General features: G+C 40.7%; 1 protein-coding gene across 3 annotated transcripts in view; it reads left to right on the forward strand.

The window, feature by feature from the left end:
* The window catches only part of CIAPIN1 (cytokine induced apoptosis inhibitor 1), a 589,375-nt gene that overhangs the window by 510,735 nt on the left and 52,463 nt on the right, over positions 1-26,177 (forward strand). For all 3 annotated transcript variants that reach the window (XM_044081283.1, XM_044081282.1, XM_044081284.1), the window contains exon 8: positions 1,806-1,887. In XM_044081283.1, coding sequence (XP_043937218.1) covers positions 1,806-1,887 — 82 coding nt within the window. The remainder of the gene's footprint in view (positions 1-1,805; positions 1,888-26,177) is intronic.

The raw sequence follows: 26,177 nt of genomic DNA on the forward strand, positions 1-26,177 counted from the left end.
CTTATAAACTCCTTTACTACTACTTTACAATGAAACTCCTGGTCACCTAGTCTAAAAAATCTAATGTTTCACCATACTGTCCAATAGTAAACTTCAAAAAGTCTGATGACTTGTTTAAATCATTTACAAACTTAACAAATGACTCCTGGTTACCAGTCCATAAAATAAACAAATCGTCAATGTATCTTCTATAAAACAAAATGTGTTTAGATGAAACATGTTTGTGTAAAACATTTAACTCCCAAGTAGCCATGACTAAATTAGCGAAACTGGGAGCTACCCTAGATCCCATGGCAACACCAGAAACTTGCTTGTACTTAGTGCCTTCAAACAGAAAAAAGTTGTTATCCAATATTAACTCTATTAAAACACAAATAGTGTTAATCAAGGAGTTATTCATGTCCGTGTAATTGCTCAAATATTCTCTGGTCATCTCTACACCTTTACAATGATCTATACATGTGTAAAGTGATGTTACGTCTAATGATGCAAAGTGAAAATCCAAACCCTGAACTTGTACATCACTTAATAATTCTAAGAGATGCCATGAATCTCTGAGATAAAATCTCATTTTTTGCACAATAGGATTTAGGATGTGATCCAACCAAATAGACATAGGTTCTGTTTTCGAATAACCTGCTGAAATAATTGGTCTAAATGGTAGGGTGTCACTAAACTTGTGCAATTTCGGTATACCAAACAAACAAGCTAGTTTTGGGAACTCAACAAACAAGAATTCATAGTCTGTGTAAGTGATGTTTCCTTGACTTAATAAATCAAATAAAATATATATGTATATATATTATGTATATATATATATATATATATATATATATATGTATATATATATGTATATATATATATATATATATATATATATGTATATGTATATGTATATATATGTATATATATATATATATATGTATATATATATATATATATATATATATATATATGTATATATATATATATATATATATATGTATATATATATATATATATATATATGTATATATATATGTATATATATATATATATATATATATATATATATATATATATATATATATATATATATATATATATATATATATATATATATATATATATATATATATATATATATATATATATATATATATATATATATATATATGTGTGTGTATATTTGTGCTATAATCTGTGGAGCAACAATTAGTACCCTCACGTTTGGTGTAGAAGGCTGTGGGTTCTATTCCTGCGCCAGGTAGAAAGATTACTCACTCTGAATTGTAGTCTAAGTGGTTGCTACGTTCCTGAGGGTCATCCTTCGATTGAGACAAACTGAAATTCTGTTGGCTGTACGTCAGGTGGATGCAAAAGATTGCACAGCACCTATCAAAAAGAGTAGGGGATTTTCCCCAATTATATACTACCTCTGGTCTCCTCTGAATAGAGTCTGTTAACCCAGTGGGACTAACCCGTTCAACAAAGGATAAAAATAAATAAAATAATACATGCTTGCGTGTGTGCACACGTGTGTTTGTGTGTGTGTATATATATATATATATATATATATATATATCAGTATTACACACACACACACACATATATATATGCGCAGGGATATAGATACATTTTGTGCATTATTAATTTGAAGTTTTTTTCTGTCTTTTTGCTGCTGCAATGTTAAGGTTGTAGTCCTTTTAAAAGAACACTTGAGTTTTACTGATGGTAGACAAGTCTGCTTTTTAGGGTTTCATTGCTTTTATTGTCTTTTGTAATGAGAATATTCTTATTCTTGTATTTTTATGTGAAATAAATAGCACATGTGGTCTTGCTGAAGAGCTGGAAGAGAAGGTAGCAGCACAGACGCCCAAAATGCAAGCTAAGTCTGCTTGTGGAAATGTAAGTAAACATAACCATGTATGCAATACTTTTTATTGGCAATACTTTAAAGCAGTACATATAGGATGGGGTGGGGGTTAATTTATTAAAAAAATAAGTGTTTACACTGCATGGCATTACACTCTGGAGGATATGGGACTATACTATCCAAGTGTGAGCATGTATTTTGTATATACATCTATTATTTCTTTACTGTAAGCTGTCGGTGTATTGTACTATGTTTTTGTGTTGAAGGTTTTCTACCCAGGCAGCCACTTCGAAGGGGCTTGAATTGTTTCAGCCAGACTATCCTGGGTAACAAGTAAATAAAGTAAACTATTTAGCAGCTGTATCAGTAAGGAAATGGGAGTTATGGGTTAGATCCATGATTCATCCTTTTTCTGTCATTGTCTACAGGTGTTTTCTCTTGTAACTTGTGGTTGTAAGGCAGGTGTCTTATGTATGACGTGATAGTATGATGACATAAATAATCCCGGTTATATTTTTGTGATCTTTTAATAAGATGTCATTATTTTATTTTGTGAACTTGTACGGAAGTCATTTTCTTCTGTTGGTGTGCAGAAAAAATCATAATAATGTACTATGTTAATATGATATTCTGTATATTTTTTTTTTTCATTTAGTGTTTATTATTCTTTAGTCATATGGAATGGATTTGGAGTATGCAGAAATATAATGGCTTGTCTGTTGTACACTGTAACATTTGAATGTGGTGTGGCACTGGAATCCACAGTGTGGGGTGAAGAGCTGTGCATGCTCTTGGTATTTCTAACAATCAAGATTATTTGAATCCTGCAGTGCTTGCTTGCTTGCCTGTATATTTTAATCAGTTTCCAACCTTCCCATTATTTACATGTTGGTTTCACAGATATGGTGCAGACTTCCAGTTGTTCAGAATACCTGTACACAGGAAAAACATTGCTTGGACAGATAATTAGCAAATGTTGATGAAGTACTAAGCTATATTTTAAACAAGTGAACTTGCCTCGTTAGCAAAACCCTTCAGTGTTTTCAAGTTTGGCCGTCATCACCAGAAGAATCAACTTTGTATGCTGCTCTCTGGCACTTGTATGTGTGAGCATCATTGATCAGTTAGAGAATTATGTGCAGTAGATGTGTTCCTTGCTGGCTCACAAGTACGGAATGTATAGTCGAGAGATTTTCCTGGTGGTCTCAGTGATTCTGTACTGCATATTCCTATCTGTTTTGTACCTTTCCCATCATCCTACTAGTTGTCACTGAGTTTGAAACTGACTGTAGTTAAATTGTTACTCAGATTCTGCTTCTTTAAGAACAGAGACTGATTTGTTTGTGAATTTGTGTCAGGGATCCCACTGCTGGCTTTTACAGTGTTCAGTCCAAAAGAAAAATACAGGCTGGCCATTTTTTGAAGAGCTAGGTTCTGGTCTGAATGTCATTTTTGGAAACCATTTGTGTGAAGCAGAAATTTATTTTGAAGTGCAAATATTATAACATTTTTTATTTTTTCTAATCCTTGGCTTGTATTTACAGAATTCAGCCCCAGTTCCAATTTTTTCTTAGATCAATTACTTTAATGTAATTTATATTCTGTGTGTAGTGTAATTAACATTCTGTTTTTAGCATTATTGTCTATATTACATTAAGGAAATTTATAGGAACTTAAGTGTTTGAAGGAAAAACGGCAAACTGAGGGGGTCATTTTTTGCAATACTGCACAGAGTCAAGGTACCAGTGCTTTACTTGACCATTTTAGTATCACAAATTTGCAGCAGGCCACAAACATAGCAATGTTGGACGGGTGTTGATCACAGGAATTATCATTGCAGAATTTCTATATCCATGGAATGTGCTAAAGGAGGACATTTACACCTTTCCAGAGCTCATTCTCAGATGTCCTCCTTGGTTGATGCTAGGCCAGTCTATGACACACAAAGAGGGATACTCGTATTATCCTCCATTGTTCTTTGTCACTGCAAATCAATCGGTCCTCAATCCCTTGTTTGTTAGGGGTCATCCAGGAGACTTTGGGAACAGTAGGTAGCCAATCTGTCTATCATTTTCCTTTAGCTTGATCTAGTTATCGTCTTTGTGACAAAGTCAAGTGTTTGGGACTGTAAATTTTGCTTTTGAAAATTATTTTTAATTTTTTATCAGTTTTTTATGTACTTGGAGAAGATGTTAAACAAGTATTTACACAGAAGGTAAATTCCTCCGAAGAACTTTGTACCCACACTGTTTTTTCCCTTTGGGAGGAGCACCAGATCTTTCTGTGAAGACTATGCAGAAGATGACTTGCTTGCAAAGCCCAGAATCTTTGGGCTCACTTATCCCAAAAGCAATTCAAGACCAAGGTACAAGGCAGTCATGTAAGCCCTCTACCTCTCCATTATAATGCAGAAAAAAGGAATAGCAACAGATATTTGCTTTTAGTTCTCAGTAGGTAGGTGGCTTGATCACAGAGATCCTGTCAGTCCCATGAATGTCTGCAGACTGTAGTCTTGGTGAAGATCTACCTATTGCTTCCCCCACATGGTGCCAGTCAAAAGCAGATCCCCCACTTGTCCTAATTTTCTATCTCTCTCTCCCTCTCGATGTATGCAATGGAATTTTACTTTGTGTTGCTTTGCAGACCCCTGTGCAGGACACACTGCAAAGGATATGTAGCTATCGAAAATGCCATCTCTTCCTTAACTGACTGTATCATCAGGTATACAAATGTTTTCTTTACAGATGGCAGCCCAGAAGATCATTTTGAATAGTTATCAGGACCTAGGCCAAGTGAAATTTTGATTTTTGCTGAAAGAGTATTCGAGGTATTTGAGGCCCTGGTATTTTTATAGTAATCCCATCTTTGGTGATCAGTTGTGGGAAGTTTTCACAGGAGCGTGTCATAACTTGACATTGAATTAATCCAAAGTTGTCACAACCGTATGTAAGGAGGGTACTACCTTCACATAAATAAATGAAAAGAGTCCTCACCATCTGACTTGTACAGTTTGGAACTCGAGGGTAAGGATTTAACATATTCTTCCAAGATTTTGTCCTTTGTGTGGTATGTCTCAACGAGAGAGATCATCTCTTTTGGCCTTCTGGCAGAGGACATTGGAGCATTGTAAGTGAGAATCAAAAGAAGTCGTGGAGAGACAGAAGCCATCTCTAGATGTAATGGGTGTGGAGAAACCCAAGCTGCTTGTGGGTACCATTTGTTGCTATATTTGGTATTGAATTTTAATTGGAGCCTTTAAATGCATGATGTAATGTGATCCTATCTCGCCTACATTCTCTACAGATGGGTTCGGAGCCGATCCTCAGCTCCGACTCGGCAGCTATACAATAGAACGCAGTCTGTTATTGGCCGAGTTACCTCATATCCCAGGATGCACCACTACTGCTTCCCCAGATCTCATTTGCCGCTTCTGAAGCATAGACGTGGTCTCGGACTTGGCTGAGCTAAGTGCCTCTTAGTGACATTTTTTCTGTCACATTTTGTGCAAAAATTTACCCCAAAGCTGTTTTAACAGCTACTTGTTGTGTGACTGTGATTTTGTATTTTTCTGTGGTAAAATTGTATTTTTTGTGGCAGTGATCCCGTTGAGTTAGAGGGGCCTTGCCCTATCCTAGGCGTTTTACTTAGAGTCTGGGCTGCCGTTGGTAGTTTTGTGTAGTTTTATTTATTTATTTATTTTTTGGAAGTTTGTGTGTTAAATTAGTTAACATGTCGAAGGAACATAGACAGTCAGGTTTCAAAAAATGTTCCAAATGTAGCTATAAAATGTCCATTAAGGATGACCATTCGTTGTGTGTTTACTGTTTGGGCCCGAAACACCGCCAGGAATCCTGTAGCGTTTGCCACGCTTTTTCCTCTCGCGTGCTCCAAGAGAGGAAAAATAAGTTGATTTTGAAAGGGCTTATTACCCCTTCCTTTGAGGAAGCCCTATCTTCTTCTTCTTCCCCTTCGAGGAAGAAAAAATCTTCGGCTCCGACCAGCCCGTCTGATCCGGCAGCAAAAAAATCAAGGCAGGCTTCTCAGTCGGCTCCACGGACTTCGGAGCCGAGGGCGGAACGGTCTGCCTCGATGTTTTCAGCCTCGACTCCTCTGGCTTCGGAGTCGAGAGCTCGGGCGTCGAGAGGCGAGTCATCTCCATCGGCTCCACTGCCTTCGGAGCCGATGAGGGTTGCCCGCTCAGACTCTTCCCCTTTGGTGCCGAAGTCCCCATCGGCTCCGAGGGGAAATTGCAGTGGTAGTGGAATCCTTCTCTAAACCATACGGAGCCGGTCCCCCAGTCTTTCGGAGCCGGCGGAGAAGTCGACTCGGACCCGGTCGGTCTCTTCTCAGTCGTCGAGGATGTCTGATTCGGATGTAGACAGGGTGCTTCAAAGGCTTTTTCAGTCTCCGTTCTTTCAAAAGTTGGTCTCGGCTCCAGCCCAGTCGGCTCCGGAGCCGGTTTCCCACCCTGCTATCTCGGTTTCTCCTCCAACTGCCTTGGCACCGTTGGAGTCGGTGTTGGTGGAGCCGGTGGAGTTTGTTGGGTCGGTTCCGACCCTAACTCCAACCCCGCCCTTCGGGTCGGGGTTCGGTACGCAGACCTCCTCTGTCGGCCCTGGGGGTGACGCTTCGGGACCGATCCTTTCGGTTCCGAGCCTCCATCTCTGTGCGTCGGCGGCGGGAGTTCCGACTGCTGTTGTGGCCTTGGGGGTGGAACCATCCCAGGACTCTGGGGGTCCCGCCTTCAGGGCCATGAGGAGTGCCTTGGCCAAATCCTCTCTGGCCACTTCTACCATCTCACCACCACCTTCCCTTGGCACGGAGACTGGCTCCTTTGCAATCCCCCTGTCTCACGACAGCGGAGCCCTTGGGCCTGAGGTTACCCCCATCAGGGGTTCCCTTCTTCCTGGAGGTCCCTCCGAAGCATCTTCGGAGGAACAGAAACAGTGCAAGAGGAAGCACGTCGACTCCCCTGATGAGTCTCTCACCTCGGATACCGACCTCGATGATGCGGAAGGGTCCCCCAAGTCGTCCTCGGATGATGTATCCTTTGCGGGCATCTTGGAAATCCTTAAGCAACGAGGTGACTGGCAGTCCAAACCCCCTTCTGCTGAGGAGTCTGTGTTCCTCAAGGCCTTCGGGGCTCAGCCCTCCGCCTCCTGGGCGTCTCCACCCTTCGATGAGCTTCTGGATTTGATCTCTCGAAGGGCGTGGGAACACCCGGACTCTGTTGAACCGGTGCCAGCTCGCCCCAATAAATTCCTTTCTGCACCCCCTGATAAGGACTTTCTTTCCAAAGATGTGGCTGTAGATGCCTTGGTGGTGGCAGAGGCTTCAACGTCCGTCCATTCTCCTAATGAGTCTAGGAGCATGGATCGGTACGGGAAGCGCACCCTTACTTCAGCAACCTTTACATTAAGGTCTCTGAACTACTTGACGCATTTCACGAGACTGCAGAGGGATCTGGTCAAGGAGCTTTCGGATACCCTCTCCGGTAACTTGCCTGAGCAGTTAGCCCAGACAGTTAACTCCCAGTTGGCTACCCTGTCCTCGTTATCCAACTCGTCCATGAGGCTCATTTCGTATGCAGCCGAAGGAGCGAGCAGGGCGGCGGATACAGGTGTTGCTCTACGAAGACAAGCCTGGCTACGCCTGTGTCACTTTGGAGGCCTTTAAGTCTTCCTTTGCCAACGCCCCCTTGATGGGTCCTCTGTTTGGACCCAAGGTAAAGGACACTTTGACTCGCTGCGAACAGGAGGGTAAGACTTTAACTGCCGTAGGGGCCCGGTTTTCCACTCCCTTCAGACCTTATCCCAAGGCTCGAAGAGGAGGGAAAATGTGGTTCCGTAAGTCTCAAAAGCCTTACTCGTCACAGCAGAGCGATTCCCCTTCTAGAGGCAGAGGAGGGGGAAATTTTTCAGGGAGACGCCGTCCCAGAGACGGCAGAGGCCCCCGCAACACTGGAGACCGCGAGTCCTTTCGTGGCTCCTCCTCCTTCCAGCATCCCTGAAGGAGTGCCCAACTGTGCAGCTCCGGAGCCAGTCGGGGGTCGTTTTTCGAGGCACCTAATGGCCTGGGAAAGTATCACTCAGGACCAATGGGTGCTCCGAATCATCGCCGGAGGTTACACCATTCCCTTCTCTCAACTCCCCCCACCGTCCCAAAGAATCCCGGACCCGCCACCCAGTCAACGGGATCTGGCAGCCAGCGAAATATCGAAGCTGCTTCAAAAAGGAGTCATCCAACCTGTCCCCGCAGATCAGGCCGGATCAGGGACTTGCTCAAGATTCTTTTTGGTACCAAAAAAGACAGGGGACTTGAGGCCCATTTTGGATCTCAGCAAGTTAAACCGATCAGTGAAAAAGTCCAAATTCCGGATGGTCACCTTGCAGTCCATTCTCCCGCTTTTGGAGAAAGGTGTTTGGATGTGCTCCATAGATCTCAAAGACGCCTATTATCACATTCTGATAGATCAGGCGTCAAGGAGACACTTGCGCTTCAGCCTAGGAGACAGTCATTTCCAGTTCCGTGCACTGCCCTTTGGTCTCACCACAGCCCCCAGGGTGTTCACCAAATGTTTGGCAGTGGTGACTGCTCACCTGAGAAGTCTAGGATTCCAGGTGTTTCCATACCTAGACGACTGGCTCCTAACTGCCACCTCCAGGCATCTACTCTTAAAAACACTAGCAGCCACCATCTCTCTAGGCAACTCCTTAGGAATCGCCTTCAATTGGACAAAATCCGTATTGCTGCCATCACAGCGTATTCTGTTTATTGGTGCAGAAATAGACTCAAGGCAGATGCAAGTCTATCTTCCTGCGGAAAGGATAGCAACGCTGCAGTCTCAGGTTCGGGCGTTACTCCTCAGACGTCGCGCTCCAGCGAGAATGGTCCTGCAGCTGTTGGGTTCCATGTCAGCCACCATTCTTCTGGTCCCCTTGGCAAGGTTGCATATGAGGATACTCCAGTGGCTCCTATCAGTTCAGTGGTCTTATCAAGACCTTCCCCTCAGTCACCACATATTGATCACAGAGACGTGCAAACAGGATCTTCGTTGGTGGCTTCTTTCCTCCAACCTGGATCAGGGGCGACCCTTAGTTCCCCCATCCCCCTCGGCCACGTTGACTACGGACGCCTCCCAGACAGGGTGGGGGGGGACATTATCTGGACAGGTCGGTCCAAGGCATGTGGCACACCGACGAGAGTCTTCTCCACATCAATATCCTGGAAATGAGGGCGGTGCTTTTAACGTTGCAAGCACTGCACGTTCACCTCCCCCAGGGTACGATTGCCATTCAGTCCGACAACATGTCAGTAGTCTGGTACTTGAACAAGCAAGGAGGGACCAGGTCTTACCCCCTTTGCAGAGAGGCCATGAATGTATGGGATTCGGCGATTGCTACCAAACGTTTCCTAGTGGCAACACACATTCCGGGGCGATCCATTGTGATAGTCGACAGACTGAGCAGAACTATTCTCTCCCCTCACGAGTGGTCCTTGCACAACAGAGTAGTAACACAGATTTTCACGAGATGGGGAGCTCCATGTTGCGATCTTTTCACAACTCCCCTCAACGCAAAATGCCAGCAGTTCTTCTCTCTCACCCCAGTTCCAGGGAAGATCCCCAAGGATGCTCTAGTCCAAGCTTGGCCCCCTGGCCTGCTATACGCTTTTCCACCGGTTCCCCTTCTCCCCAAGGTGATTCAGAAGGCGATTCGCTTGGAAAGCAAAATGATTCTAATTGCCCCATACTGGCCTTGTCAAGTCTGGTTCCCCTTTCTTCGCAAATATGCATTGGAGGGTCCCTGGTTCCTGGACCAAGTTCCGGACCTCTTGACGCATCAGTCAGGACAGCTCCATCAGTCCCTCCATTCATTGAAGCTAGCAGCTTGGCTACTCCTCTTCCGACCATAGTCAGGAGACATTCTTTCAATCCTGAAGTCATGCATATCTTGTCCTCGGCCCACAAGACTTCTACTAAAAAGATGTATAGCAGTAAATGGAAGAGATTTGCTATTTGGGCCCAACTCCGAGGATTAGACCCTATGACAGCCTCGGTGTCAGAGGTTCTGAAGTTTTTAACTTCCCTGTTCAATCAATGTTGTTCGGTGTCTACCATCAAAGTTCAATTGGCTGCTATTTCCAATTTTCATGAGAGCGTAGAACCACCCTTAATGAGCAACAAGTTGTGCAAAGCTTTCATTAAAGGAGCTTGGTTTCTACGGCCCCCTATATCTCATCCTGCACCACCGTGGGACCTTAACGTGGTGTTAGGTGCTTTAAGCTCATCTCCCTTTGAGCCGGCAGCAACCTGTGACTTAAAATTTCTTTCTTGGAAGACTGCTCTTCTAGTTGCTATCACATCAGCCAGGTGAGTTTCAGAACTTCAAGCCCTATGTGTCAAACCACCATACCTGGTATTTCACAAGGATAGAGTATCTCTTAGACCAAACCCATCCTTTATACCAAAGGTTTGTTCTAACTTTTGTTTGCAACAATCACTGGAATTACCGGTCTTTTTCCCTAAGTATTCAAACAGAGCTGAGTATACCTTTCACAGCTTAGACGTGCATAGACAATTGCGTTTCTATTTGGACAGGACACACCAAGCACGTAAATCAGATCAACTGTTTGTGTCCTTTTCGGATAGTAAATTGGGAAAAGCCGTCACAAAAGTCACTATTGCCAAGTGGATCAGAGACTGCATCACTCATATTTATCTCATTTCAAATAGGGAGCTTACAGTTCCAGTGAAAGCTCATTCTACCAGAGCTATGGCCACTTCGGCAACCTTTCATTCCAAGCTCTCTATTAGTGACATTTGTGCGGCTGCCACGTGGTCTTCTCTACACACCTTTATTTCTCACTACAAATTGGATGTGGCATCTAGGGGTCGAGCTTCCTTCGGTTCCACGGTTCTCAGGACCGTTTTCCAGTGAGCCACCCAGGAATTAGGTGCTAGGGACGCTGTCCCATCTGTAGAGAATGTAGGCGAGATAGGATCACATTACTTCTTTTAGTTATGTACTTACCATAACTTTAGATGTATGGGATCCATCTCGCCTACATTCCTAATAACCCACCCTCCTTCCCCCTGCCTTGTAGGCCAGAAGAGACCAGACGATCCGAATTAACTTTTTCCTCTCTTGAAACACCTGGCAGTGTTATAACAACAGTCTATGTGTGTGTGTGTGCATGTGTGCGGACAAACAAGATCTGGGGAAGCAGTAGTGGTGCATCCTGGGATATGAGGTAACTCAGCCAATAAGAGACTGCGTTCTATTGTATAGCTGCCGAGTCGGAGCCGAGGATCGGCTCCGAACCCATCTGTAGAGAATGTAGGCGAGATGGATGCCATACATCTAAAGTTATGGTAAGTACATAACTAAAAGTTCTTAAATCTCCTGCCCAAAAGAAGCTGGGCAGGTGCTTCACACCCTAGAAGGGCTTATTTAATTGTATGAGTCTTGTGACCGTCCTGGCAGTAGACTGCTTGGAGGCTGCCAGGGTGTCTAAGCTAGCTCATGCCAAACTAACGTCCATATGATAAGGAGATCAGGGTTCTGGACTGTTTTAAAATGTAGACATGAACCTTGGCCACTCATAAACTTTAAGCAGTAAATTGCTAAGTCTATATCATTAAATACCATAACAAACTCCGTAAGCCAGTATAGGACATGATAGCAGACATGCTGATGTGAGTATTAAAGATAAAATCACAGTGCTAGCACAGGGTTCCAACTGCTAGGACAGACTAGAAGTGGCTTTCCTGGATTAGACTGCAGCTGCTCCAGAGGATGTAAAGGACAGCTGTTAGATGCATCCTTGGGTACGGACCTGTTGTGTCCGTCACCTTTACAACACTTTTAGATTTTAAATGCCTCAAGGTCAAGAGTGAGACTGTGAAATCAGTGATGCATTTTTTTCACACTCTGTCCTTAGCGTGCAGTTACCTGACCAAACAACAGAGGTAAAACACAGAAAAGAATAAAATATATTTGTCAGCAAGTGTAGACCACTGAGCAGCATTGATCTTTTTCATACTCTGCCTCAGACTGTTTGGATCCATGACTTGCTCAGAGCTGTACAGTAGGCAAATTGGAGGCCAAGGGAATCAAACATTGGACTTCAGGAAGCAGCTTAATAGTTCATAGCTTGAAATTTTGTACTAACTTCCACACGTGGTGCAGCAGCAGAGGAAAAGAGAATAGCACCAAGGCGGGAGGAGGATAGACATTCCCCTCCTGCCTAAGAGCCCTTAGCCACTACTGATTATGCTCCCATCCCACTTCATTCTCTACATCTTACCTCCTGTTGATGGCAGACTGGCCTATTTCAAGTCCATCTAGTTCAGACAGGAGAGTGAAAAGCATAATATTTCATGAATACAAATATTTAATTTTCATCCCTCCTTTATTAGACTGCACCCAGTCCCACCCCACACCACCCCAGCCTAACCTTGGAGGTATTACAGCAAGCAATTAGGTGATTTACTGATGAAGAAGGGAGGGTCTCATCCATTGTCTTCCTAGTCCTCAAGAAGGATAGCCTGTGGAGGCCAATGTTTGACCTGTCCAAGCTGGAATATTTTTGTGAAGTTTAGGAAATTTAAAATGCTAACCCTGAGGTCCATGTTCCCAATGTGTTGCTGGGGGTATTGTAGGCCAGCTTGTGCTTAAACATCCGATTTTTTTTTTTATAGATATTTTCAGTATATTGCCATCCTTTTCAGTCTCTTGGTTGCATCAAGGGCATTCAACAAATGTCTTGGTCTTTTGTTCGCCTTCCTTCAGAGATGGGGTGTCTGTATTTACCTGTTAACTGGATGACCTCTTCATCCATGTGGGGTATGGCCAGATCATTGGCCCTAATGATATTCACTGAGAACAATCTCTGGTTTTCCCCTCAGTCTTCTGATATCATGATTGTAGACATAAACCGACGAAAGACTTCCTGGGGGCATTCCTAGGCCAAAAAAAGGGTTTGCTTTTTCTGCCCAGAGAAGGAGCTTGGATTTTGAGAACCTTTTTTTTTTGAGTCTGGCTTAGATAGGGGAGTCATAGTCAAATGAATGCTGGGAGTACAAATCCATATAGGATTTTGTGTTAATAGTGCTGGGAGTACTACTGTATATAGGATTTGTGTTGATAATGCTGTGAGTACTAGTCCGATAGGATTTGAGTTGATAATGCTGTGAATGATGGTCCATATAGAATTTGTGTTGATTTTCTTTTGGCAGTTTTTGAGAGTGCCCTTACAGGGAACCCAGCTCACTGAAGAAAAAAAAAACCTTCAGCAACAAACAGAAGCATTTTTCTTCATTTTCTTGCAGTGGGAACAAGATCCCTTGCACACTCCATTTGAGAAGGTCATGTCTACACCTCTAACTTACTTGAGCTCCACAGACATTTTACACAACAGGGAAAAGTGCAGCCTCAGTGATATAAACCGATGACCATAAAACATCATGTAGGTGTGCTTTTGACATACCTCATTGTGAAATGTGAAAGTTATGATAACCTTCAAGGCCCATCAGAAGGATCTTCAGTTTGGAAATATTTGGCACATTGAGGATGACTACACATTACATAATGTGTTGTGTGAACAAACAAGGGGCTTCCCTTTGTAACCAGCTTTGTAGACTGATGATGGTCTGAGAGAAAGCAATACAGTTGAGATTCCCTTTACAAGCAGCCAGCATCCTCTTAGCCCTGAATGTTCGTATGGGTACTCTGAGCAGGCCCTTCTTTAGCAACTACAACTTGAAGTTGGACTTTAAGGTATTTCAGGAGATGCCAGAAAGTTAGGGACTCCCCCCAGAGATCTGGTTACCTTGGAGGAAAATCACTAGCTTCAGCTCTTTTGTTTTAGCTTCCCCAGCCTGAACACCTGGACAGTAAGTAGGCATATTCAGCACATCGTGGTGTGGTGGTCTGTTGTATGCCATTCCCTGATACCAAAGGTATTTCAGAGGTAGAGAGTCAAGGCCAGGATTTCACTGATCACATCGCACTCACCATGGCAACTGTAGTTCTGTGGGCTGATCCAGGTGATGATCTGGCAGATGCCCATCCTTTTATCTCTGTGTAGTACAGCACACACTTAGCTCATAAGGGAAGAACTGTGGTGTACCCAGATTTTAGCACCCCGATGTTTCCAGTGTAGATCCAGTTAACCTGATGCCATTGAATGATCAAAGTCAAAAGAGATTAAGATCTTGCAAGAGGACAGAAAACCTATACTAGGGAATCTTGTATAGTCCAGTGGAAAAGGTGCTCTGTAAAATGCACTTTTAGAAGACTTCGTCCAAAACAATGCCACGAGCCCAAAGTCTTCCATTGCCTAGCAGAGTTTTTCTAAAAAGTCTTTCTTGCACCTCAGTTAGTGCATCTGTGCACCACTGCTGCATTCCTACCCTTGGATCCACTATTGAATTTACAGTATCCTGATGAGGCATTAGTGCAGTTGAGATCTGTCCTAGTTAGGACTTGACGTTATATTTGTCAAAAACTTATGGCCTCCTTTAAACGTGGTGTTTCAGTACCTCTAAGTCCATTTTTGGAGCTACTCCTGCAGCACGCTCTTCAGAAAAGCGTTAAACCTTTAGGAACCCATATGGAGAGGGCCTTGTAGTGTTCCATAGGAAGGTTATCCTCAATGTCAAACGTTCTTTTAAGGCAAATATAGATTCTGTGCTGCCACTAAAGAAGACTATGCAGTTGCCCACCTTCTTTTCTAGCCTTCATAATAAGTTTGAAAGAATCCCCAGTCTTCAGACATCCATTTACAATTTTGACACTGCATTGATAGAATCCAGGGCATCAGACAAATGGACCAACTCTTCATCTCCTTTATAGGTTGGTACAGGGCTATCTGCCCGAAGGCATATATTAGCCCAGCCACGTTGTGCTGTATTCACCGCCCCATTAGTAGTTCCCTAGACCCTTGTACTAGCAGCTAGTACCCTTGGCCCCTATCTAATAGTCTTTATGCTAGGAGAAATCATTGCACCAGTTTGTAAGCACACCCACTACTATTCAGCTAAATTTTGTTAACATTTGAGTCCAGAAACAAAACATTTGGAGTGCCTGTTAGGTTGCACAGTATCATAGTGGCAGCTGTAACTGCAGTGCTTTTCATAATTATGCCAACTGAGAAGAATGTATGACGACGATATGTGGACACAAGTCCACACTAAAAAGATTACAAGGTGTTCATTCAGTCTAAGAGCAGAGTTGAGTTTCAGCACTGGCATCGTGCAGGGTGTTTCCATTTCCTTCCAGGTAGTATTATTTAAATGCTGTTAGCTTTCATGCCCGGCAACCATCCGGCCTTCTACATTCGCACTTTACTGTTCCCCAGTATGTGACCAAGAGCTGTCATCCAAGGGCTTATGAGGGTTACTTGTGCCACTGCCATCTGAGAATCCTCCAGCTTGTTTATGACTACATTTCTTTAGTGAGCCATCTAGGACTGGCAGCTCCAGGGACCTGGAAGGAGGAGTGCTACCACCAGCGATCCTGTCCATCCTTAATTCTCTGTGCTCCCAATTCTCCCAGCTCACCTCCATGGCTAAGCCTTGAAGCTCATTTCCTACTTAATCAGCGCTGAGGTATTTCTATTTTGTCATTAACACTGCCCCCCCCCCCCCCCCCACACACACACACACACACACACACACACACATGCATGCACAGTTAACTTCCACACACATGGTTAACACCTCGTCACTATAGAGTATCCAGTGCCCTCTTCCTAATTCCAGAGTCTTCAAGTAGCCATATAGATTTTCTTTCCCGTTGCATACAATACAGAGAATAGCCAAAACCAAGAACCAAAATACCTGCAAAGGTAAAGTGTCAGAAGAAAGCTCAGCGTTCTCGGTAGGACTGCTGTGTCACTAAAAAGCTGCTGGTGTGCCAAAAAAAAGCGAATCCAAGGTCCATAAACGCAAAAGATGTTTATTGTAGCATAAAACCAATAAGTCACCGAACTTCTTCAGAACAATAAAACAATACAAAAGGCTCTTAAATACTGACTAAGGTTGCAGTGAATGCCTCAATTAATCAATTAACTTCCCGCCAAAAAACTATTACATATTTATATACCCACATATACATTCAGCAGCAATTAAAGAACTTCATGCTATCCTACAATTACTCTAAATTATTAAAATTATAAATGTGCCTAAAAGTGCATAAAACATTAAACATTATACATTGTTACATTATTCATTAAATACAATGATAATATGTCTGTCTGCTCACAATATAATAAATCCTAATGTAAGTTGTGTAAAATTAAACTAATACAAAAACACTACAAACTGCTCATAATTTGTAAATTGCATTACCACAGGTTGTTTACATAAAAAATATATATATATAGTAAATAAATATTGTGCATTTACTGAAATCAGTAACCTTTTATGTTATTAAACCGTAAAACAGGTTTTATACTGATATATTCATTAAGTCCGGGGGACTGATGAGCATTAAGGTATATTTGCATCCTCAATTCTAAAATGTCCAAGTTAAATTTTGTAACTTTGCCCTGTGCATCAAAGTACAAATGTGTTACCCCAAAAAACTTAAAAGAATGGTCTGCATGTTGGTTTATATGTCTGGCTAAGTTAGTTGTTTTATGATTTCTAATGTCCAGTAAGTGTTCCTTGACTCTGTCTCTTAAGTGTCTACTCGTCTTGCCAACATAAAAACTTTCACAATTTTGGCAGACTGCAATATATACAATATTGGTGGTGTAACAATTGATGTATTGACCTATGTTTATATTCTGATTGTTAACTGTCACCACTCTATCTATGTTTATCATGTACCTACATGTGAACACCTACCACACTTGAAACTACCCTTGGGTTTATTGGAAAAATCCTTGGGTTTAACGTTCAGATTTTCAAAAGTTCCTTAAATGATGTATCTTTTCTATACACATAAGTTACACACCCTTTAAAATTTTCCCTATTGTTTTGTCTTTGCTAATAAAATTCCAATTTTTGTTCACTATATTTTGAATTTTAATTGCTATATCATTATAAGTAGTGATATATAGGGAATGTTGTTACAAACAAATTTCCTAATGTCCACAAGGTCGCCAACCACACTATCAACTGATGTGACTTCACTGGCATGCAATAAAGCTTTGTAAAATCCTTTACATCTTTTATCTGTTACCTCTTTGGCAATATTTTTACAAAGATCTTTTGGGTAGCCTCTATTCAAGAATAAAGTGACAATAAAATTGACTTCCCGTTCAAAGTCCACCTCCTCACTGACCATTCTAGCCGCCCTCACCATCTGACCCTTAACCACTGCCTTCTTTTGGTGGTGAGGGTGCCAGCTGTCATAATGTAAATATGAGTTTGAGAAGGTGGACTTCCTGTATATATTGGAAACCAGCTTTTTCCTACTTCTGTCATATGTCAAGCAAATGTCCAAATAACTAATACTTTCTTGACTGGTAACATATGTAAAATTTAGGAACCAGACGCTACTATTGATATATTCCAAAAAACTATTTAAAATGACTTGGTCCCCTCTCCAAATAATAAATAGGTCGTCCAAAAACCGACCGTAAAATTGAACATATTTAAAAAATTCTGAATTATAAGTTGGTTTCCCAAAATGTTAGGACAAAGTTAGCAAAACTCATCTGTTTATAATGTGCCCCTTCAAAAAATATAAAATTATTTTTCAAGACAACTTCCATTAACTTAACTATCACATTCACTTTGTTCTGATCATATAGTTTTGTAAAATATAGTTGTTCTTCCAACCACTCAAGCCCTCTATCATGGGGAATGGCGGTAAAAGATTACACACATCCAGAGTAATGAATGTGTCACCTTCATTAAATGCTATTGATCTAATTTTGCCCAAAAGTCCCATGAATCCTTCAATATGTGTGGAAAAACTTTATACCGGTTTTAAATGATAATCTAGGTATTGACTAATAAAATGTGTTTTACTCCGCTTTCCGTCCACTATAGGTCTAAATTGCAGGTTGTCAAGGCCTTTATGTATTTTGGGGATTCCAAAATCCCACTTGTAACTGGGTATTCATTCTTTAAGAATTGCCACTCCTGCTCATCTAACTCTCCTTGGAAAAGCATATCAAATAGAGTATTATCTATTCTGCCATGCGCTATATTAATTTCATTCCTACTAACTTCTCTGTAGGTGTTACCCAATAGTAAAGTGTTCATGTATGAAACATAATCATTGTGGTCCACAATGACTATCCCACTTCCTTATCGGGTTTCATAATTCTGATGTTTTTAGCTTTCAATATATTACTCAAACAAAGTTCTTCCTTAGTGGTCAGATTTTTATTGTTAATGCTGGCCTTATTGTATTCAATAAAGGCATTCCTGATGTCATTTTCGGTTACTTTCTCAAAATAGCAACACCCTCGTGCATTGGTGGAATATAAATACTGGGTTTTGTCAATGTACCACCATTGTTATTAATGCCCCATGAATTTCCTTGGTATAAAATTTTCAAATTCAATTTGCGAGTAAATAAGGTGATATCTAGAATTGTATTCACTAAGTTGCCCGGCACAAAACTAAAACCTTTGGAAAACAAATCCACACATTCTACGTCAAACAGTTGACTAGTGTAGTTGTATAATTTAAAGTCCCTTTGTTGTTAATCACAACATTGGGCTTACAAAACAAACTCGTCCCCTCATTATCCATTTGAATACTATGGTCTTGTAAGTCCACGGGGTTATCAGACACCATATTGTAAACTTGATCAGTTGCACTCAAACCACATTCATTATTAAACATCTGAACATCAGCTGTCAACAAATGCCCATCTATATTATAAACTGATACATCAAGCAATGAATGAGTGCCGTCGTCGCAAATTCCCAATGAACTGCCAGTTGTACTAGTCCCCATAATGTCGTGATTCTCACCATACAGTACATTGGTCTCATTCACTTCTTTGGATTGCTCATGTGGGCCACTTACACATTCATTACATCCGTTGTTAGTTAGTTGAATATGATAATTGTCAAAGTCGTATATGTAAGAAACCTGTGTGAAACATTGCTCATCACTGGCATTAGAAAACAAATCACAAATGCGCGTTGCATTGAGCCAGTATTGTGTGTATAAGTCAAAGAAATACTGCAGTTGTCTAAACCGCCTTGAGCCTTATTGTCTAAGTAGAGAGCATCAATGAACCCATGTTCAAGGGATTGTCCAAAATAGTCCCTGTGAAACAACATGCCCACTCATGCCAAAGTCATTCATATTCCCCGATGGTGTAGTGTTGGAATCAATGCTAAATTGGTAATTGAATAACTTACCAAAAACCTCTTCTTGAGGCCATGAATCTGCTACACGTTTTTGGCTGCTGCTGTTGTGGAAAATAAACCCTCTTGTTGGGATCAAATTCCCGTGTCCCCAAATGTTCACCTTCTTCTTCTACTTCATGTGTATGCTGCCCTCTTATCCGTTTGGATCTTCTGGGACCCTCATCTTCCACTGAACTTTCTTGTCGGTCACTGTAAACATCCAAGCGTGGAGAAGTGATGTCATCCAGCACATCCATGCGGTTCCTACCAACTTCCGGTCTACCGTTGTCATGGCCACAATGTACTGGTTTAGATTTAGGATAAACCAGCCCGATGCATACACTTTCTTATCCCTCTGGATCTTTTGCTTTTGTCATAAATGACATTGCAACTGTGTTCCACTTCTTTAATCACATTGATGTAATTGGTATAATATTGGAAGAGTAGGTCTTGACTAATAAGACTGTTGAGATCATCCAATTCAACTAAAAGAAGTTCAATCTTTTATCGTTGTAGGCAATCATAATTTCCATAATTTCTAGCCCAGTTTTATTGAATAACTCGTGCAAATCTTTAAGCATGTCAGAATCGTGTTCGCTACCATTGGGATACCTCCACAGTCTAAGTCCTTTGGGTACAATCCCTAAATCAATATTCTTACGTAGGTAACCATTCTCCATCTGTGTTCTTTTTAGTTTAAACATTTTGACCTCGAACATCGTAGCCAATCTCTCATATTCCCTTCCAACCTGGGAATAGTAGCTTTTGAATGAATACTGGTTTTCTCTCCAGGATTCAAGTTCCCTGTTGCCCCTAAAATTACTGTCATGAACGCCACTGTTGTTGACATTGTGAGCAGACGCTGTTGGTTGCGGCAAAGGGGTTGCTTGAGTTAGCGGTAACCCCAAACTGGCTGTAAGGTCCATACTGGCATTCGAAGCTGCCATCAATTTTTGAATTAATGCTGTGTGCACCTTGAGCTGCTCACTCATTTCCTTAAGCAGCACTCCGCTTTCTTCCTCCATATCCAGACATCCAAAACCAAGAACCAAAATACCTGCAAAGGTAAAGTGTCAGAAGAAAGCTCAGCGTTCTCGGTAGGACTGCTGTGTCACTAAAAAGCTGCTGGTGTGCCAAAAAAAAGGGAATCCAAGGTCCATAAACGCAAAAGATGTTTATTGTAGCATAAAACCAATAAAGAACTTCTTCAGAACAATAAAACAATACAAAAGGCTCTTAAATACTGACTAAGGTTGCAGTGAATGCCTCAATTAATCAATTGCAATTAAAGAACTTCATGCTATCCTACAATTACTCTAAATTATTAAAATTATAAATGTAGTGCATAAAACATTAAACATTATACATTGTTACATTATTCATTAAATACAATGATAATATGTCTGTCTGCTCACAATATAATAAATCCTAATGTAAGTTGTGTAAAATTAAACTAATACAAAAACACTACAAACTGCTCATAATTTGTAAATTGCATTACCACAGGTTGTTTACATAAAAAATATATATATATAGTAAATAAATATTGTGCATTTACTGAAATCAGTAACCTTTTATGTTATTAAACCGTAAAACAGGTTTTATACTGATATATTCATTAAGTCCGGGGACTGATGAGCATTAAGGTATATTTGCATCCTCAATTCTAAAATGTCCAAGTTAAATTTTGTAACTTTGCCCTGTGCATCAAAGTACAAATGTAAAAACTTAAAAGAATGGTCTGCATGTTGGTTTATATGTCTGGCTAAGGTGTTAGTTGTTTTATGATTTCTAATGTCCAGTAAGTGTTCATATATACAATATTGGTGGTGTAACAATTGATGTATTGACCTATGTTTATATTCTGATTGTTAACTGTCACGGGTTTATTGGAAAAATCCTTGGGTTTAACGTTCAGATTTTCAAAAGTTCCTTAAATGATGTATCTTTTCTATACACATAAGTTACACACCCTTTAAAATTTTCCCCTATTGTTTTGTCTTTGCTAATAAAATTCCAATTTTGTTCACTATATTTTGAATTTTAATTGCTATATCATTATAAGTAGTGATATAACAAACAAATTTCCTAATGTCCAAACCACACTATCAACTGATGTGACTTCACTGGCATGCAATAAAGCTTTGTAAAATCCTTTACATCTTTTATCTGTTACCTCTTTGGCAATATTTTTACAAAGATCTTTTGGGTAGCCTCTATTCAAGAATAAAGTGACAATAAAATTGACTTCCGTTCAAAGTCCACCTCCTCACTGACCATTCTTGCCTTCTTTTGGTGGTGAGGGTGCCAGCTGTCATAATGTAAATATGAGTTTGAGAAGGTGGACTTCCTGTATATTGGAAACCAGCTTTTTCCTACTTCTGTCATATGTCAAGCAAATGTCCAAATAACTAATACTTTCTTGACTGGTAACATAAAAATTATTTAAAATGACTTGGTCCCTCTCAAATAATAAAGGTGGTCAAAAAAACCACCGTAAAATTGAACATATTTAAAAATTCTGAATTAAAACGTAGTTGGTTTCCCAAAATGTTAGGACAAAGTTAGCAAACTCATCTGTTTATAATGTGCCCTTCAAAAATATAAAATTATTTTTCAAGACAACTTCCATTAACTTAACTATCACATTCACTTTGTTCTGATCATATAGTTTTGTAAAATATAGTTGTTCTTCCAACCACTCAAGCCCTCTATCATGGGGATAAAAGATTACACACATCCAGAGTAATGAATGTGTCACCTTCATTAAATGCTATTGATCTAATTTTGCCCAAAAGTCCCATGAATCCTTCAATATGTGTGGAAAAACTTTATACCGGTTTTAAATGATAATCTAGGTATTGACTAATAAAATGTGTTTTACTCGCTTTCCGTCCACTATAGGTCTAAATTGCAGGTTGTCAAGGCCTTTATGTATTTTGGGGATTCCAAAAATCCCACTTGTAACTGGGTATTCATTCTTTAAGAATTGCCACTCCTGCTCATCTAACTCTCCTTGGAAAAGCATATCAAATAGAGTATTATCTATTCTGCCATGCGCTATATTAATTTCATTCCTACTAACTTCTCTGTAGGTGTTACCCAATAGTAAAGTGTTCATGTATGAAACATAATCATTGTGGTCCACAATGACTATCCCACTTCCCTAATATTGTATATATTGCAGTCTGCCAAAATTGTGAAAGTTTTTATGTAGACAGAGTCAAGGAACACTTACTGGACATTAGAAATCATAAAACAACAGACATATAAACCAACATGCAGACCATTCTTTTAAGTTTTTTGGGGTAACACATTTGTACTTTGATGCACAGGGCAAAGTTACAAAATTTAACTTGGACATTTTAGAATTGAGGATGCAAATATACCTTAATGCTCATCAGTCCCCGGACTTAATGAATATATCAGTATAAAACCTGTTTTTAATAACATAAAAGGTTACTGATTTCAGTAAATGCACAATATTTATTTACTATATATATATATTTTTTATGTAAACAACCTGTGGTAATGCAATTTACAAATTATGAGCAGTTTGTAGTGTTTTTGTATTAGTTTAATTTTACACAACTTACATTAGGATTTATTATATTGTGAGCAGACAGACATATTATCATTGTATTTAATGAATAATGTAACAATGTATAATGTTTAATGTTTTATGCACTAAGCATACGTTGTTTTCATTTATAATTTTAATAATTTAGAGTAATTGTAGGATAGCATGAAGTTCTTTAATATATGTGGGTATATAAATATGTAATAAATTGATTAATAGTCAGTATTTAAGAGCCTTTTGTATTGTTTTATTGTTCTGAAAGTTTAGTGACACCTAAAACAAACCTATAGGCGGCCGTTTTATTCTGACACTTTACCTTGACAATACAGAGAATAGACTGCAGACACCTCACCTTCCCCTTCTTCAGACTCTGGTTCCCTTACTTCTCCTAGTTCATTGCCTTTCTCAGAATCTGTAGCCAGTATCTCCTTGCTCACATACTCCAAAGAAGGCGGTACTACTATTTGCTAGCTACCCGCAATCAGCTGACCCAAGGTGATCAGTTACATTCCTAACAGGGAAAAACCACTTGCAACACAACCAGAAGTGACAGCTTGACATTCCTATGTGGCATCCAGCAACAGAGACCTTTGCTGCGTGCAGTCACTGAAAAAAAAATCATGATCACCATTACTGGCCCCCTTTCCATTATTTTTCTTTTCTTGCTACAGTTACTGTGACAAAACTTGTTAATTTTTCTGCCTGGTGACAAATTGGACTAAAATCACTCTTGGTTAGTCATATTCCTCATCTTTCATTGACTGTGTCAGTTTTTTCTTGTCCTCCGTGCTCATCAAGCTCTTTGTAAAAGTGCTCCACTGCGCCGTCTGTTTTCACAAGTTTCAGTCAATACCTCCCCCTCACTTTCTAAAAGTTTTCAAAGGCTAAAATTATTCTTTGTTTCTCTGTCTTCCAGGATAAACCAACTTTATTTAATTGTAAGTTATTTGCCTGCTCAGTTCATTAACATGGTCCTTATGTGCATCATGCTTTGCTGCAGTTTTAACTTAGACTCATAATTCTTCCTTTACAGACTTACTATAGTTATTTCTATGCCTCAAGTTGATTCACGTGTCAGTTCAGCAAACCTAAAACAACTTCCATTTGTTACCTCACTCCTTCCATAGTACATCTATCATCTATGTCCAATTTCCATATTTTTCAAAACTGATTGACCATTGTTTTCTTCACTTGATGGCAGCTCTAGATTCACAAGGTGCCTCTTGTGATCTTTCTGAGCACCTGCTTTCTTGCAAATCTGAGTCCAGTATCTTCTATGAGCTGACCCCAAAGTCTCATCAGAAAACACAGTTCTGCACAACAAAGTAGCTGAAGGGAGCAACTGCCTTTTTGAAGCACCACAAAACTTTCCCAACAGCTAACTTCTCTGTTCTCTAAGAAATTTACCATTTGGAAGTAACCATGGCTCTGGTTGCTGCAACATATCACAGTAATACATTACAGTAGTATTCTGACTATTTGAGGCCTCAAAAAGTAGCTCACCCAGAGCAGAATAAGCACATGGCATCTAAGCCCAAAACAGATGGAGTCCCAACTTGCCTCCCCACCCAGGTTTCCACTTCAGGCACTCTGGTTCAGCATGCCATCAGTGCCTAAAATTCCTTCCGAAATGAGAAGGGCAGATACTAGCTCCTAAGATTCTAAGGTTGATGAGCTTTCATATTTAGGCAAATTTTCATCAGCTGAAATCCTCTGAGTCTAAAGACACACTGTGTTCTCCTCTCAACTAGAGGACTTCTCTTCTGGGGATATTCTCTGTAAAATGAAAATGCTTTTCAGTGGGATTCAGAGTACTCAAAAAGTCAATTAAGACAGGGATTTCATGGGGCTTCCTGAGCCTAGCCCCCCTAGCTGTCCCTTCCAGTGCTAGATGTCCTGTAATATATTTTTTTGGCAAACGCATCTTGAAAGCATGACACTCTCTCCCTTCTTGCCCATTTCTTGTAATCCTGCCTGTTTCTGCAGAGTCAAGGATTCCCACAAGGAACCTTATGGAAACTCTTTAGCTCATCCAGTTGTGTCTGTATCTCAACAAGAGAACAGAATCATCTCTGACCAGTAATCATGTCCAGCATGAGAAAGAAAGTAGAACTGTAGATATGTTTGATGAAAAAGGGAGTACACTTCCGCTACTCTTAGGGCTTTCAACTGCCAGCACCACGTTTTCTTATCAGCAGTGTGTGCTACAGCAGATGAGGGTCAAGGTGTAGGGAATCGAAGATAAAGACGTAAAACAGGAGTTGCTGGATTTTTTTTTTCATCTTTACATTCAGGTAGTCAAGCTTTACAAATATTGTAGTTATGATCCATGTGGGGCAGCAGCCTTGGGGTCAGCCATTTGTAGACATGCCTGACTGAGGACCCCCCCCCCCCCCAGACAATGTGAAGCAAGGGATCCCAAATTCCTATCTGTGCAAGGATTTCTTCTTCAGACAATCTGCACAGGAATTGTACAGAAACTGGAGGAGAATGATACGGCTACCCAATCTTTTAGGAAGATTATTCAAATGTTTGTACTTACAGTAGGAACTTCTCTAACAAGGAATGGGCCCCCAGTCCCAGGCAAGAACCCACCAGGTCTGCAGGTCTGAAAAAAAGTAGTTATGAGAAAGAGTAGCAAACTAGACACAAGGAAAAGTCTGGGGATCTCCATGAGGGATTGGTCATGACTGATATTGGTCGACCCCTAGCCCCCAAGTCCTCGTAACCCCTCCCCGCTTTCACCTAAAACGTGGAGGAAGATTACCTTTATAGACAACTTGGAGTCTGCCGCTCAGGACAAGCAAGTACTGTGTATTCTGAAAGGGGGATATTTCTTACATTTTCTGAAAGACACATTTCAGAGGTATTTCTTACATCCCCATGGATCAGACACAGTTTATACCTCAGGTCCTCAGAGAACTGAGACATAGGAGTCATAGAAAAAGATGCCCATGGGAAAGGTAGGAACAAGATTTTATTTCAGATTTTTCTTGGTACTAAGAAAATGAGGTACTTAAGAGACCCATTTTAGACCTTTCCGATCAAAACCTTTCCGATCAAAACCTATTTCTGAAAATGCCAAAGTTCAACATGTTCACCTTGCAGGAATTTTTGCCACTCATTCTCAAGGAAGCATTCATGGCAACCCTAGATCGCAAGAAAACATCCCAATAAGCAAAAACAGAAAGGTGTCCTTCTATATCACTGTTGCAGTATTCTTCACCTTAGGGATCTCCTGCCAAGGATAGCCAAATGTCCGGCCAATATACCAAAGCCTTTAGATCTTGTATGCACCATATGTCACACGTATGCTCCCACACAGGGTGTAGGGCATAAATGTGACTTACGGACACAAGATGCCCAGAACTTCTCTGCCTCCAGTCAGAAAGTTGCCATTGCCGTCGGTCTGAATGC

Source organism: Protopterus annectens, chromosome 8.part0 (genome assembly GCF_019279795.1).
Source record: "Protopterus annectens isolate FY-2018-M chromosome 8.part0, PAN1.0, whole genome shotgun sequence".
NCBI classification, from domain to species: domain Eukaryota; kingdom Metazoa; phylum Chordata; order Ceratodontiformes; family Protopteridae; genus Protopterus; species Protopterus annectens.